This window comes from Crotalus tigris, unplaced genomic scaffold (genome assembly GCF_016545835.1).
Source record: "Crotalus tigris isolate CLP2741 ecotype Arizona unplaced genomic scaffold, ASM1654583v1 scf7180000018549.3470463, whole genome shotgun sequence".
Classification (NCBI taxonomy): Eukaryota; Metazoa; Chordata; class Lepidosauria; order Squamata; family Viperidae; genus Crotalus; species Crotalus tigris.
In genome coordinates, this window is record NW_024097072.1 from 1,819,736 (window position 1) to 1,836,336 (window position 16,601).

The 16,601-nt window shown below is 44.2% G+C and overlaps 2 protein-coding genes across 2 annotated transcripts in view; one reads left to right on the forward strand and one right to left on the reverse strand.

Annotated features, from left to right (window-relative positions):
• Positions 1–274: 274 nt before the first annotated feature.
• Positions 275–15,399, reverse strand: LETM2 (leucine zipper and EF-hand containing transmembrane protein 2). Its single transcript, XM_039354253.1, has 11 exons — positions 15,334–15,399; positions 13,375–13,448; positions 11,480–11,915; positions 8,782–8,925; positions 7,741–7,878; positions 6,740–6,943; positions 5,927–6,046; positions 4,509–4,619; positions 3,609–3,704; positions 3,166–3,240; positions 275–1,624 (listed from the first exon to the last, which is right to left on the reverse strand). The coding sequence occupies exons 2-11, from the start codon at positions 13,419–13,421 to the stop codon at positions 1,574–1,576; spliced, it is 1,422 nt and encodes a 473-aa protein (XP_039210187.1). The 5' UTR covers positions 13,422–13,448; positions 15,334–15,399; the 3' UTR covers positions 275–1,573.
• A 255-nt stretch (positions 15,400–15,654) lies between these two features.
• Positions 15,655–16,601, forward strand: part of NSD3 (nuclear receptor binding SET domain protein 3) — a 78,939-nt gene continuing 77,992 nt past the window's right edge. Inside the window, exon 1 of the mRNA XM_039354255.1 lies at positions 15,655–16,024. The gene's annotated coding sequence lies outside the window, so the exon portion shown is untranslated. The remainder of the gene's footprint in view (positions 16,025–16,601) is intronic.

The window sequence follows — 16,601 nt, forward strand, 5'->3', positions numbered from 1 at the left end:
CCACTGGTTAATTGTTCTCACTGTCAGGAAGTTTCTCCTTAGTTCTAGGTTGCTTCTCTCCTTGATGAGTTTCCATCTGTTGCTTCTTGTCCTGCCTTCAGGGGCTTTGGAGAATAGCTTGACTCCCTCTTCTTTGTGGCAGACCCTGAGATATTGGAAGGCTGCAATCACGTCCCCCCTCGCCCTTCTCTTCGTTAAAGTGTCTGAATTTTGCCAAGTGTCTGAATTTTGATCATGTGATCATGGGGATACTGCAATGATCACATGAAAAACTGCCTTAAGTCACTTTTTTCAATGCTGTTGTAACTTTGGTAAATGAACTCCTGTAAATTGAGGGCCACCTGTACACCTATTAGAAATGTTTATTTCAGGGACAACTGTATGGACTTAAACTGATTCTCAGTTGGGATAGCTGACAGCTTGTCTTGTGTTACGAATGCAACCCTCAAGTTACTTACTGCTTAGCTAGAAGCTGCCTCACTGCTACCATTATGCAGAGCATTAGCAAAGCATGGTAAAATTATCATTTTTTTTTTTTTTGTCATAGTATCTTAAACTAAGTTTTCTTAGTAGGGCCCAACAGAAAGATCTTCCATAAACTGCTTTTTAGAACCCCAATTCAGACAGACCCTGGTTACAGGTGAATTTAACAGCCACAGTTTAATTAACAAAGACAATAAAATTACAAATAATCAAATTATTGATGGCATCTGCCTGAGTGAGTAATTATATATATAACTTAATCCATACTTCAATTCATACTTGCTCTATTTAAATAGAGTTATGGTCCAATTCTGTGTTTTAGTGTAACCTATGCTCCTTTGGAATCAAGAGAAAAACACATTGGAGTGTGTGTGTGTCTTTTCACCAATGGGTAAAAATGAGGGAAATGCAGATGTATACATGCGAACAGAGGAAGCCAGCTGGACCACGGGTGGTTTCCATTTTATGTGCATACTAAGAGGAAAATGCTGTCCATCTTCTTTTCATCTCGTTTGACTTTGAGAAGAGCGGCTGCATTTTTATGCAAGACCATTTGCAAAGGTCTCCTCTGGGACCTTTTTTTTTTTTTTTTTTAAGTAAGTCTTTTTAAGAACTGGCCGTAAGTCAATTCAAGTCTTGTCTGCCGAGGGGAGGACAGCCCAACTTTCTACAATTTCTTGTAGAAAAAAAAGGCAAGGAGGTCCCTTTTTACAAAATTAAAATAAATTGCACAAAGTTTTAAAGGAGTTACACACCTTCATGGGGACAGTTTTGCATTAAGTTACTGCTGGTCTAGTCTGTGGATTATGTACATATTTACCAAAAAAAAAGAAAATAAATTACATGGATGTCTCACGAATGTAAAAGTCTTCACCCTAGATGTAAAGTGATTTTTCACCTGCCTTAGATATATGGCCATCGAGTCTGGAAAACCTGGGTTTCACAGGGCAAAGGAGTTGGTTGATGAAAGCTGCCGACGTGTTGCAAGTTGCAAGGGTAGTGCTTTCAGGTAGGGGTGTGTGTGTGTGTGTGTGTGTGTGTGTGTGTGTGTGTGTTTCCCTGAGGGTCCAGCTCTTTTATGGGAAAGGGACTAGACACCATTGGCGCTGGCTTTGCTGCTCCGGGGTGCTTCTATTTTCGTCTTTTAAAAGAAAAGAATAATGGGCAAATATCAGTAACGAAGGTAAAAGGAGACAATTGCTGCATTTTTATTTTATCTTTTTTTTCCCCACACGTCTGTGTGTCACTTCAAGGAGGTAAACATAGCTAATACTCCTGCCTCTTCCTATTTTTCCCACAACGACCCTATGAGGTGGGTTGGGTTGAGAGAGTGAGGGACTGGCCCAAAGTCACTCACCTGGCTTTCCTGTCAAAGGGAACTAGAACTGGAACTCACAGTCTCCTGGTTTTGAGGCCAGCACTTTAACCACTACACCAGGGTTCTTCAAACTTGACCCTTTTATGACTTGTGGACTTCAACTCCCAGAATTCCTCAGTCAGCCATTTTGATGAAACTGCGGGCTTGGATCCAGACCAGGGGTCTTCAAACTCGGCCCTTTTAGGACTTGTGGACATGCCTGGCTGAAGAATTCTGCGAGTTGAAGTCCACAAGTCATAAAAGGGTCAAGTTTGAAGACCCCTGCACTACACCACTATTATCCAGGGACTTTAGGCTGTGTGGACTTCAACTCTCAACAAGATGCTTGGGGCATTCTGGAAGTGGAAAGCCGTACCATTTAAAAGTTGCCATGTTTAAAAAACAGTATACTACATCAGCTGGCTCTCAATGTTTTTGGAGATTGAGTACAATGTCAGACCAGCCCTTTTCTTTCGATCAGTTAAGATATATTCACATTATAAAAAAACTATCCATGGAATCTGTAGAGCATTAATCTTAGCACACTTTGATGTCCTCCCTATAGCAATTCTTGAGGGTTCATAAAGCTAAGATTGTGGCCCTCTGGAGAAGGGTCTATTGAAACAATAGTCTATATTCTGTTATATTGCATTTAAAAAAAGGAAAGAAAGAATGCAATCACACCTTCTTTAACGAAGTATCCAGGCTATCCTAGTCCAGATGTTAATTATCAAAGGGGTACGATTCAGTTTCTTGAATGTGGCCAAATTTTGCTGTGGCTGTTTATAAAACCAGACATCCTTTGATTGCATGGATAATCTAGGTATAAACTATAGGGTTTTATTCTGTTTCGTCTGCGGTTAATGTTGAATTCTGCTTAATGACTATATAAACTACAGAACATGGTCAGAACGTGGTTTAAAAAAAAAACCCAAACTCTTCTTAGAACCTCATCCTGACTGGTCCTTCTTCTTAGTAAATGCTTGTGACATCTTAAATAGGACGCCAATTTCTACTCTGATCAAAATATCGCCATAGTTCTTTTTAATATCCAGCCGTTACGCTGTATTCTGACTCCAAACTTTGGGTAGGATCATTTATCTTTCCATAATTGGGTGTCTGGGTGTGTTTTGTTTTTAACAGTTTCTACCAGCTATGCATTTTAGTCATATGTGTCTTTGTGTTCTAATCTACACCAATCCTTTTCTGTTTGTTGACCCTGTCCTCTACTTCCCACGGATTAAAAATTATATCTTCTCCCCATATATTCAGGTTTGTTTTTGCATACTGTGGGGCCAAAAGTATTGTCCAAAATGAAAACTCACCTCTCCCACAGGAGGCTTGACTGACATTTCAGGAGCTGATAATTTGTCCTTTGGAGGCATTACAAATTCTTCACTCTTCCAAATAGAGGGAAAGAAGAAATGAAGTCAACGAAGCTCTATAATAGACTGTTATTCCAGAGTTAGAAGCAACTGGCTGAAGTATTCCGTATTCCAAATTCCCACATTCTTAAGATTAAGGAGGATATCTGCCTTCCTCTGCTAGCAGAAAGAGCATGGCTATGGTGTGGTACCAACAGCAGCGATGATCTCCCCACCACACTGGCAGGGTAAGCTACTATAAACAGGGAACAGACACCAGATCCTCCAGCACTGATGATGCTACCTAGATGGGTAATGAAATGTCTCCAAGCAAACAACCAAGCTCAGAGGACACAAAGGACTCCAAAATAGGCACAGCTGAAAACGTACACCCCAATTCTCACCTTCCTCTCCTGCACAATGGGGGCAGAGTCCAACAAGGTCTCCTCCTCTTCCTCATCCTCATCATCCTCTATTTCTGCATCCTCACTCTTCAGAGGCTGAAGAACAAATGAAATGCCTGGGTTAAGTCAAACCTAGACATCACAAAAGCACACTGTGGTTAAAAAGCACTGTGGTCTACTTAGTTTATCAAATATGTGAACAACCGGTTCTCTGCGTGGATGCCGCTTCCAGAAGTCTATTTTGGGCCTGGGCAACAAAAAGTTAGCTACCGGTTCTGCCGAAGTGGTGCAAACCGGCTGAATCCCACCACTGTTCTCTAAGTGGTTTACAATGTTAGCATCTTGTCCCCAACAATCTGGGTCCTCGTTTTACCGACCTCAGAAGGATGGAAGGCTGAGTCCACCTTGAGACTGTAAGGATCGAACTCCTGGCTGTGGGCAGAGTCAGCCTGCAATACTGCATTCTAAGCACCGCACCACAATGGGAAGGAAGGAAGGAAGGAAGGAAGGAAGGAAGGAAGGAAGGAAGGAAGGAAGGAAGGAAGGAAGGAAGGAAGGAAGGAAGGGCAATAGCACTAAGACTTCTATACCGCTTCATAGTGCTTTTATAGCCCTCTCTGAGCAGTTTACAGAGTCAGCCTCTTGCCCCCAACAATCTGGTTCTCTCGTTTTACCGACCTCGGAAGGATGGAAGACTGAGTCAATCTTGAGCTGATCAGGATCGAACGCCTGGCAGTGGGCAGAGTCAGCCTGCAATACTGCATTCTAACCATTGCGCCACTGAGGCTCCTCTCCAAGGCCGAGCAAGGAGAAGCTGCTATCCCTTGCTTCCTAGTCTTGCTCTGCCATCAGGAAACAGACCAGGATTGTTTGACGGTCATGGCTACAAAACCGGCTCACCTTAGTTGTATTCACCACCATCGGTTTGGGACTCACGTCGGTCAAGTACAAGGCACGAGAAAGCAGGAGCAATGAAGGAGGAACTTTTTCTTTGAGATTCAAATCCAGCCACTGTACAACAGAGAAGAGGAGAAAGATCAATCAGCGCAACTTTCTGGGAAATTAAACTTTTTGCAAATCTAAACCTTCCAGATGGGAGGGTTGAAAAAAAAAAAACCAACTCCTTTTTCTTTAGCAAGAACTTTCCTTTATATTCTGCACCAGTTTGGCTCTCTGATGCTCAGCTTGTCAGCTGGAAAGCAGACAACCCGACAGGGTGAGTTCCCGTTTTTATCCCAGTTCCTGTCAACCTAGCAGTTCGAAAGCATGCAGATGCAAGTAGATTAATAGGTATCACTTTGGTGGGAAAGTAACAGCGTTCTGTGCATCTTCGGTGTATAGTCACACAAACACAGAAATGACTTCGGATAATGCTGGCTCCCTCGGCTAGGAAGCAGGGACGAGCAACGCCCCCTAGAGCAGGGGTGTCAAACTGCCGGCCTGCGGGCCGGATGCGTCATGCCGAAACCGCGCCCACCCCATTGCCGGCAATGGGGGGAAAAAGTCGCAATATGTCGCGACACGTCACGCGACATCGTGACTTTGACACCTCTGACCTGGACAGGGGAAACCTTTAACTTTACCTCTTAGGTTGCAAGAACTAAGGTATGCTTGATGGAGCAAAATCCCTAAAGAAAGCCACACGGTCTTGCTGAAAGGTTGAACTGCCTGCCTGGGTGGAGACCATGTCTGACTCCAAAGCTGCTGGTTGCCAAGCCTGAGCTTCCCTCTTGAGATTTCACTGCTCAGAGTGGAAAGTGAGCTTCCTGCAAGCAGAGCACTCCGTCCTCCATCCTAAGGACCTGCTTTCAGAACCTGCTGAGCGCCACTAAGGACGCCTACGTAAGCAGCCTCTTTCCTATCCGCTCCATCTGCGTTCTTAGCGCAGCTGGAACAACTGCTTGGATCTGTAAAATTCAACGGGAACATTTTCGAATCTCGTTCTGAACCAATCAGACCAACGAGGGATCTGGCTGCAGAAGTAGACCCACTGTCTCTTATAGCAACCTTCTCCTGTGTGGTGCTTTTTTAGGATCAGTGAACATTTCCCATTTTTGCAGATGTTGGTTTGGAAGAGGAAGTGATTGCCTTGCAGTCAAGCAACAGGTTGGTAGAGGCCGTGTTAAAATACCCCATGGGCCCTTTGCAGTTTTTTTTTTTTAAAGGTTAGCCTGGTCCATTGTAGCATCCCAAACAAATGCTCGGAGGGAGAGGTCACGTATGACTTGTGGTTTCCACCCAATCAGGACCAGGAAGCACCCTTTGGATATTCTTCTCAGGCTCCATTTCCTTCCCTCCCCCCCTCATCCCTAACTTACCTGGTTCAGTTGCTCTTTGAGCTGGTCCTCCGTGAGGCCCAGTGACCTCATTCCTCTTGCTCTGCACGCACTCTGCAGCTCAGACACGCTCAAGCCATTAACACCTTCCTTGGCTATCATCTACAGACAGCAAAGAGCAAAAACCAGCATCAGGCAGATCATTTAACAACATCAAGGCTCCCATCCCATTCAGGCTACTTACTGCCATTTTAGAAGGGATCTAAATAACAGGCAACATTTAGCCAGCATCATTCTCTTGACCGGCTTGCCCAGAATTTAAAGGTGAGCCGAGGTGGCGCAGCAGTTAGAGTGCAGTACTGCAGGCCACTTTAGCTGACTGTGTTCAGCAGGTCAGCGGTTCAAATCTCACCGGCTCAAGGTTGACTCAGCCTTCCATCCTTCCGGGGCAGGTAAAATGAGGACCCAGATTGTTGGGGCAATGTAAATATATACATACTTTGCTTACTGGTGTACAACGCTTAGAGAGTGCTTGCACTTAAAATGGTATATAAGTCTCATAAATAAATAAATAAATAAATAAATAAATAAATAAATAAATAAAGGTACCGTGTATGCCGCCGTACAAAGCGACCCGGCGTATAAGATGACCCCCGTCTTTGTCGCCGAGCCGCATTCCTAGAACGTCGTCTTATAAGCCGGAAATTACCAGTATTTCCGGCGTATAAGACAACTCAGCGTATAAGATGACCCCCGTCTTTGGCGCCGATTTTAACGCTTGCAGAAGTCGCCTTATACGCCGGCATATACGGTAGCTTTCTAAGCTCTTGGTGAAAGACAAATGCATCTCCTTACCTCGTCATCAGCTTTGATGGATCTAAGCTTCATCAGAAGCTGGAAACGAAGGAGGTTGTTCGTGCCAATGGGCTGTAACTCCAGCAGTTTGCAAAGGATGACCAGCTGGGACCGCTCCAGGTGTTCCAGGGTCAGCTCATCCTCGAACAGTTTGGAAAACTGCACGATTTCCTGGGTGCTGGGTTGCTGGCCGCTATGTCGAACCTAAACGCAATCAATGAGCACTCCGGAATTAGTCTCCCCAACCCATTGCTCGTTTTCTCTACGATAAGGCTGCCCAAACTAAAGACATTTCCTCCAAGAGAGAAAAGCCTGCTCCTATCATTTTACCTCAAGACGGCGAGTAAAATCTTTCTTGTCTGCCACTGATTTTAATGATACAGTATTTGGCCATCTTTAATCTTGTTAAATTCTTGATAGCGTTTCCCAATACTTTGCATTTTCCTGGTTTTATTACTGTTCTAGGAAGCTATTGGCAGCACGAAATGCATTTTCATGATTTGGACTTATTGTTATTTTTCATCCTGGTTCAGAAAACTGGACAGGAGAGCTATCTTAAAAGAAGATGCAGAGTTCCTAATAAATGCATCCACTTAAAATTACTACAAGCCCCTCACAATGGTGTGAAATTATGGAAGAAACTTATAATGATAGCTCTACCCGCCCACCTGGGTGAATTGAGAACCTCCATCGGCATCAAGATCAGACATGAAATCAAAGGCGTTAATTGAGGCTGCATCAAACTTTTATTTTTAATGTTTCAGTTTTGTTTATATAAACAGGGGTGTGCAACCTTGGCAACTTTAAGGACCTGTGGACTTGGTGCTGGCTGGGGAATTCTGGGAGTTGGAAATCCACAAGTCTTAAAGTTAGCAAGGTTGGAGACTCTTGGTTTAAACAGTTCCACCTTACAGGAGACTTTTAGAGCTCATCAGCAATCTTTAAATGAAGCATAAAAAGCTCCAGGGCTCCAGCTTTCCGATTCACTGAGGGAAACATACCTTCTGAACGTAGGAAGAAAACAGCTGGGTAGCTGCTCCTGTGCTGGCTTTGTTCCTTCTGGCCAACTCCGCAATGGTCTCCTGCAAGAATTTGGCTAGCTGCAACTTGGCACTCAGTTTCTTCCTCTGCTTTTCTTCCTTAGTGCAAAGAATAATGAGAAAGGTGAGGAATTCTCTCACAAAGCAATGAGTCGCTTGCCATTCTTGGCGAAAGTAAAACTCTTTATCTTCTTTTCACTGTACCACTTGCTGGGAAAGGGGGGGGAAAGAAGAATATTCTAAAGAGAAAGAGAAAAAAAATATCAAAAAAGACAAAGGGAGAGACAAAAAGCCAACAGATATTTATATATACATATACATATACATACATACATACATACATACATATATACATACATACATACATATATATATATATTTGTAGATTTTCATGGGTATATGTATTCGGGTCTTTTTCCCGTGTAAGATTGAGAGTATATTGGTGACGTTTCAACGAGGTCCCACTTGTCATCTTCAGGCTGGGGTCTTCGGCTTCATGCTTGTGCAAGCAAAGTGTGATCGGAGCTGCCATCTCTCTATATATATTGGTGGGGGGGCGTGGAGTGCTGGCTTAGTTGCTGTAGGTGGATTGGTTGGCTGTATAGGAGCTATTGTTTGCGGATTGTTTGGCTGTTTCGTAACATCCTGAGTAGTTGAGGTGCTGGCTGTGTGCCCATTAGTCTTTTGTGTTGTAACGACCTGGGTAATGGGTTGTGTGATCACATCCTGAGATCTAGTGCAGTGATATCCTGAGTTCTGTGTTGCACCATCCTGGGTGGTTGGCTGTGTTGTGACATCCTGAGCTCATAATGCCCCATCCCCCAAATGCTTTAAAGATATTTAAAACTCTTCTAGTCCTCTTTGAAACAGTACAGGTAGCCCTGTACGATCCAAAATTTCCATTGCTAAAGCAAGACAGTGCTTGAGTTCTGCCCCATTTTATTCCTAAGATATAGCTGGACACGAAGATGGAGCTTTTTTTTTCAAATTTGAAAAACTGACCTTTTTAGATTCCGTTTCAAAGGTTGAAGGCAACATCTCAGGAAAGAGTTTAAGAAATACAGGTAACAGGAATTCCATGAAAGGTACTATGATGAACACCAAGAAGGGAACCAGCCGGAAAAGATCTGCTGATGTTCTCATCAGCTGAAGAAACAGAAACACAAGACAAAACATGACACTGTTCATCCATTGCCCTAAGGTAGGGGTAGGCAACCCTGGCTCTTTTATGACTCGTGGACCTCAACTCTCAGAATTCCTGAGCCAGCCATGCTGAGGGGAAAGGGAGAGGTTTCCAAGCTGAGCTGTGCTGGCTCAGGAATTCTGGGAGTTGAAGTCCACGAGTCATGAAACAGCCAAGGTTGCCTAGCCCTGCCCTAAGGCATGGTTAATCGTAAATATGTTTCAATAAGCCATCATACTGAAATCATATTAACATTACTAAACCAAAACCAAGTAAATGAAATAATGGCTTACAACCATCCCTGAATTTCTCTCCTTTCCACTAAAAAGAGTAGGAGAAACTTTGTTCCAAGCAAGCACTTCGCCAATTTAATTTCAGAGTGCCAGCATTTTATCTGCAGAAAAGCCTGCTGGCTTGTTTTAAGAAATAAAGTCAAACAATTTTATTCAACAGCTTTTCTCTTTTTTTTAATGAGAAGGTGGGTTCGGGATTCAGGCCTTACTGTGATGTGTTACCGCAATCAAACATTTGAGTGAAGGCAAATCTACAGGTCCCAGGACATTGTAGGATCCAATCTGGGTCGATCACTGGGAGCACAGGGTTCGTCTTTCAAGCTTTTGGACTCGTGGCTGGGCTCCAATACCAGTCAAAAGCTTGCAGGGCTAAACCTCTGGTCCCAGTGACCGACCCAAACTGGACCTTGAAACATTTGGGAGCGTATGATGGAGACACACTCTCTCTTACACCACGTAGCAAGTCACACGTAAAGGGGACACGTGAGTTATCAGCAAGTAGGGATTCCAAATTCACTGCTAGAAAAAAAGTGCTCGAGTTATGACCATAACTGAGCCTGGCAAATACGGTCATAAGTCATCAAGGTTATAAAGTGGGATGCCCTGTGACTGGACCCAATTTGAGGTTCCTTGTTCGCAGCAGTCATTAAATGAACACCACAGTCGTTAAATGAACTCACTGTTCTCTATGGGTGGTTTTTGCCCCAAATCAGAAATAAATGCCGATTTCCAGCAAAACCATCATAAATTGCGGTCACTATGACTATGGGCCAATGCAAATAGTTGTAAATGAGAGCCTAAGGAGATTCTCAGTCATCCAGGTTCATGGTTGACCCAAAGGTGCTTTTTTCACGAGGCAACTGGACTTTCTTGTTTTTCTTTGAAGACGTTTCGCTTCTCATCCAAGAAGCTTCTTCAGCTCTGACTGGACGGTGGGGAATGGAAGGATTCGCATCATTTGCATTCTTTTTTTGACCAGCTGTCTGCAAAGAGGATAACTCCTTCCATTCCCCACCATCCAGTCAGAGCCGAAGAAGCTTCTTGGATGAGAAATAAAACATCTTCAGAGGAAAAACCAGAAAATCCAGGTGCCTCCTGAAAAAACACCTTTGGGCCGTAAAGGTGAGCCAGTTGCCAAATGCCCCTAATGTGGTCACATGACTGGAAGAGGGGGGTGACCGCAGAACTTCGGAACCAGCTTGTCAGTAGCTTTTGGGGAGGTCTGTCATGAGGTCAGCCATAAGTTGAGGACTACGAAGGAGCCTCATGTTCTAAAGCAGTGGTTCTCAACCTGTGGGTCGGGACCCCATTTGGGGTCGAACGACCATTTCACGGGGGTCGCCAAACAATTCAGTCCGCCATTTTTGTCCCCTTTTCCTTAGCTGTGCTACTCCCTTTTATTCTATTGGCTTTTGAAAGCCAATAGAATAGACTCTCTTGAATAGAGTCTAATTCTATTGGCTTTCAAAAGCCAATAGGAATTGTCCAGGCTGTCTCTGCCCTGCTGAGCCCGCCAAAAGTCCCATTCTGCAAACGGTGCTGCACCAGTTGAGTAGTCCTCGACTTACGACCGGTTGAGTAGTCCTCAACTTACGACCGGTTGGGGTCATGGCATTAAAAAGGTTGAGAACCACTGTTCTAAAGCAAGCTGAAACTCTGTTCCTGAATCCCAGAAGAAATCGCCGGGGAAACTGACCGCTGGGCCTGATGCTCTAATCCCGCAAAGCAGGCGCTTTGCCTTTATTGGGGAAATGAACAAGAAGGTGGGAACGATCCAAGCGAAATGCCCAGCTCTCCTTTATTCAGCCCATCGATCGACTGGGTTGTAAAGTCACCTTCTCTCAGAACTGTTTGCTTTGTCCAGCGAATAAGAATCCGCTGCTGAATACTGTCCCTTCAAGGGGAAGCCTTGAAGAGCCGAGGTGGCGCAGCAGTTAGAGTGCAGTACTGCAGGCCACTTTAGCTGACTGTGTTCAGCAGGTCAGCGGTTCAAATCTCACCGGCTCAAGGTTGACTCAGCCTTCCATCCTTCCGGGGTAGGTAAAATGAGGACCCAGATTGTTGGGGGCAATGTAAATATATATATACATTGCTTACTGGTGTACACCGCTTAGAGAGTGCTTGCACTTAAAGCGGTATATAAGTCTCATAAATAAATAAATAAGCCATCAGTCGCGCGCAGGGGCTAGTTTGCTGGCTGCTCCCCACAGCCAGCCAAGCTCACCCTTCGTCTCTCCCGCCTGGTGAGCACTTGCCCGTGTAACAGTCTCCAGACCATCCGAGCGGCGACTTTGGTGTCGATCCAGAGCAAGTGGAATCCGTTGTAATAGTGTCTCAGTTCATCTACAATCCTCTGCCAGAGCGATCTCCTGAGGGTCTCGGCGGCCTTGCCTGGAGGGCTGGCCGGAGCGTGGTCTGTTCTTACAGGACTTGGCTCAGGGCGAGGTTTGTCCTGATGCCAACAAGCTGACGTGTGAAACATCCGCATCGGTCGAATCAGCAAGTGAAGCCAACCGTTTCCCTGCGGTGAACTGGAGAGGAGCCGGTGGCTTTCAGAGTCCTTCAGGAACGTTCCGTTACGGTGGGAATCCAACAGTTGTGCAAGGGCAGCTGATGAGGAGAACAGGGAACAGCAGGAGTGCACAAGCAGGTGTGATCCTCTGGAAGAGAAAGAGTCTCAATCACTGCTGCAGCCAAGGATTGGGGTTATGGCTGGCGAGGGATACATTTTGCAAGGCCTTGATCAGGAGCTCTGATCTTGAAATCCAAAGAGGTCTAGCATGGCCTTCTCAGGCTGAGACGTTTCATAGGTAGTCCTTGACTTACGACCAAAACTGAGCCCCAAATTTCTGCGGTTTAAGCGAAACACTTGTTAAGGGAGAGTTGCCCCATTTGGCAATCTTTTTTGCCATCATTGGTAAGCGAATCACGGCAGTTGTTAAATTGCTTGTTGTTAAATTTGCTTGTCAGAAGGTTGCAAAAGGGGATGGTGTGACCCCCTCCCCAGGACACTGCAACAGTCATAAATGTGAGTCAGTTTGCCAAGGGGAAGGAATTCTGATCACGGGGATGCCGCAACGGTTGTAAGCGTGAAACATGGTCACACGTCGCTTTTGTCAGTGCCGTTGTAGCTTCGAACAGTCACTGAGCAAACTGTTGTAAGTCGAGGACTACCTATATCCACAGAGGCGTTATGACCTACTGCAGCTTCTTTCATTAGAAGTACTGAATGTTTTCCAACCTTGGCAACTTTAAGATGGGTGGACTTCAATTCCCAGAATTCCACAGCCAGCATGCAGCGTGGGAGTTGAATACACCTTAAAATTGCTAAGCTTCAGAAATACGGGGCTAAACTGATGTAAGATGGAAACTGGGAGGTGGGGCAGATATGCTAGGTCAGGGGTAGGCAACCATGGCTCTTTTATGACTCCTGGACTTCAACTCCCAGAATTCCTGAGCCAGCATGAGGGAAACTTTGGCTCCTTCATGACTCCTGGACTTCAACTCCCAGAATTCCTAAGCCAACATGGCCCAGCTTGGAAACCTCTCCCTTTCCCCTCAGCATGGCTGGCTCAGGAATTCTGGGAGTTGAAGTCCACGAGTCATAAAAGAGCCAAGGTTGCCTACCTCTGGCCTAGGTTAAGGAATGTATTTCTTAGCCCTAGTCATAGCTACTGTATTTACCATGCTTGCAACTGGATACAGGTTATAATTTCTCAGCTCTAGATGACGGAGGATGAGGAAATTACGGATTTTTTATTATTCAAACCAGATAATGTAATGCAAGAGCTCTTATATTTATTTAGTTCAGATCCCAGTTTTTTTATATTTCACAAAAAGAAAATCTACATGGGTGAATGCTATCAGTGCGCCAGTGATGAACAAAAATAATACACCTGATATTGCTTTTTTTCTATTAAATTTAAATCAGTACAACTGTTTTACACTATTCACTAAATGTTTAATACAATGCCATGTAATTTTGACTGAAGTTAGTAATCAAATAAAAACTCATGAACTTCCTTCATGATAGAAAATAGCTATCACTGCTGCTTTTTGGATGAAATTCAAGGATCTAAAATAATGACATATTTCAGATATCAAGATTTCATTTCTTACCTGGTCCTAGCTACTGCAAGGAATATGTTACAGCTGTAGATGGCCATGTTTTGCTTGGAATCTGTTTACTTCATCTATGGCATGATAAAAAAAAACAGCATTCTAAATAAACTATTATTTTTATTAAAAAAAGTCCAATAATTAAAATACCAGTAAGGAATATAGACATATACCAGTTAAATAAATGATTTTGGAATATTCAACAATAGATAGTCATCTAGGAAGTATTAGTAAATACAACTTCTATCCATTATAAATCATGGGATTAAGGATCATTTCAGATATATTACGTAACAAATGTCCATTTTTTATCCCAGTCACATGATAAACTTTCCCAGTCCTGATTCTTGAGGTTTGTGTGGCAAAAAATTTATCTTATGTAAACATTCAGTAAATTCATGTAAGAATAATTAATTACCGCAAAAGAAAATGAAATATGGATGTTTTGTACTTGAGCCAAATCTGTTCAAGTAATTACTCTTAATGCATAATTTTAATATTGTTGTTATTACCATTTTCCCTTGTCACTTGATAAGGATATGGACAATTGATTTTTTCAGCATAAAATTCTATAGAATCTTTTCTATATTGCCAATTAAAATATCGTTCAAAAGGTATTAATAGGGGATGGGCAGTGTAATTCTAAGGATCCTTAAATAAATATATACACAATATTTTTTCACCTTGTATTAAGCCAGAATATGGTGGTTTGGATTTTGGTTTAGTAAAAAGCTAACCAATGGTGATTTATTCAACATGCTATATACTTAATGGAATACAAATCTAGCTGCAATGTTGAAAAGTTTGGATATCCTTTCTGTTAGCTCAGACCCTGTGAAGGGAAATGTTTAATAACAGAATTAGACTGATGAAGAATAGGATTCCAAGGAATGGAGTCCCCCTACATGGATCAACTGTCAAGTCTTCATTACAAAATACACAGAACTGGAATGCAAGTTAAAGTAGCCACTTATTTATTAGCAAAATAATATAAGGAGAGTCAGTTTGGTGTAGCAGTTAGGTTAGAAACGGAGAGACCATGAGCTCTGGTCCCACCTTGGGCACAAAGCCAGCTGGGGGATCTTTAATAATAATAATAAAGTTGGAGGTCATCTAGTCCAATCCCCTGCTCAGGCAGGAAACCCTATATCATTTCAGACAAATGGCTGTCCAGTCTCTTCTTAAAAACTTCCAGTGTTGGAACATTCACTGCTTCTGGAGGCAGGTTGGGCCCGTCCCTTTCCCTCAGCCCTAGGAAGAAGGAGCAATGGCAAACTACTTCCAACATCTTACTAAGAAAACTGCAGGGAGCTGTCCAGGCAGTTGCCAGGAGTAAACACCACCTCAAAGGCATAAAAATAAAATAAAACAAAACAAAGCAAAACCTCCACTCCCACCCACTCTGTCTTAACACTCAGTTCCCTTCACTGCCAGCTGTCAAGCTCAATTTCCAAAGAAAACATCCACACACACCCGTACTATTTTCTTGGCTACCCTGCAGAACAAATTTGACTTTGATGGCTTCTGGGGTGGGTTCCTCCCCACCCACCCACTCACTTTCCAGTCTATCCTGGAGTCCCAAGAACTCCCATCAAAATACTGGCCAGGATCATCCTTAGTTTTGTTTTGCTTTTAGATTGGATCAGCCAAGGTGAGCTTGGAGCTGCCAGTTGCAACCCCTTGTAAAGTCACAGCCACCCCCTACCTCATCCTGAGGACCCCCCCTCTCTTTCCCAAGGGCCCCCTCCTCCCTCCCTCCCCTGAAAAACATCTGGGACCATTTGCACCCATCCGGGTAAGCAACCCGTGCCCAGCTCCAGCTCTCCATCCTTTACACCAACACACCCCAACACCTACGTCACACGTGTTTTTTTTAATACACGTTTTTTAACAAATGTAAATCTGTTTTTCCTCGTTTTCCCTTTTATTTATGTACCGGTATTTATTTTGTGCGCTCACCTGCTGCCCTGAACTGACTCTGCCCTGCCCCGCCCCGCGCCCCGCCTCCCGCAACCGGGCCGCTAGAGCGCCACCTTCTTCCGGGAGTGGCCGGGGATTCCCGTCAGCCCCCGCGGCTCTCCGGAAGTGCAACCTAGAAGCCGCTCTAGCCGGCGAGGCTTTTTTTTTTTTTTCCCCCTGTCCTCTCTCTCCCGGGCCGCCCTTCGTTTGCTGGGTAACCAATAACAGCGCGGGGCGGGGGGAAAGGGGGCGGGGCTTCGAGTTGGAGGCGCTGGAGCGACAGGAGAGGGGCGGGGCGGTTCTGCAAGGCTTTCTTAAAGCTAAGTTGATGCGGAAGGGGGCTCGTTTGCAGGACCTTTTTTTTTGGAAAGGAATTAAGAAATTACATTTTATATCAAACCGGTATATGTGCACCTTTAAGACGTAAATAAGCACTTGCTATGTGTGGGCCTTCAAGCCCGCACTAGCATTAGCTAAATGCACTAGGCAGGGGTAGGCAACCTTGGCTCTTTTATGACTCGTGGACAGCCAAGGTTGCCTACCCCTGCACTAGTCTTTATGAGACTCCTGTGCAGGGTGTGTGTGGCTATCTCGTAGACAGGCACAGCTGCTTTTATAAGTTAATTGCTTTACCAAGTTAAAAAACTGCCCGTTCACCCTTCCGTTTGGAGGCTGTTCTAACGACAGAGAGGTGAGTAACGGCTTTGCAATGTCCCCCCCCCCCGTTAATGCTGCAGGTCAAAGATGGGAATTCCAAGTCAATTCACCAAGTTTTAAAATGCAGAGGTTTCTCGTCCCTTAGCGACGCTGAGGTTGTGATACGGGTTAAGCCTGTTGTGGGTAGTCGCTTAAACGGAATAGTCACTTTTTTTTTGCACTGATTGGCTTTTGATCAATATGGCACGTTTACCCTTCTTCCAGGATGCTCTAAGTTAATTTTAAAAAAAAATCTTGTATGATGTACTTGGGAGTGACCAACTAACAAAGTTAGTTCAACCGGGTTTTGAAGTCATACTTGAGGGCAGGGGTCTTCCAACTTGGCCCTTTTATGACTTGTAGACTTCAACTCCCAGAATTCGTGCCTGGCTGAGGAATTCTGGGAGTTGAAGTCCACAAGTCATGAAAGGGCCAAGTTGGAAGACCACTGATATAGACTTTAAGAGGAGTGGACTTCAACTCCCAGAATTCCTCAGCCAGGCATGCTGGGAGTTGAAGTCCACAAGTCATAAAAGGGCCAAGTTTGAAAACCCCTGCTTTAGGGGAACAGA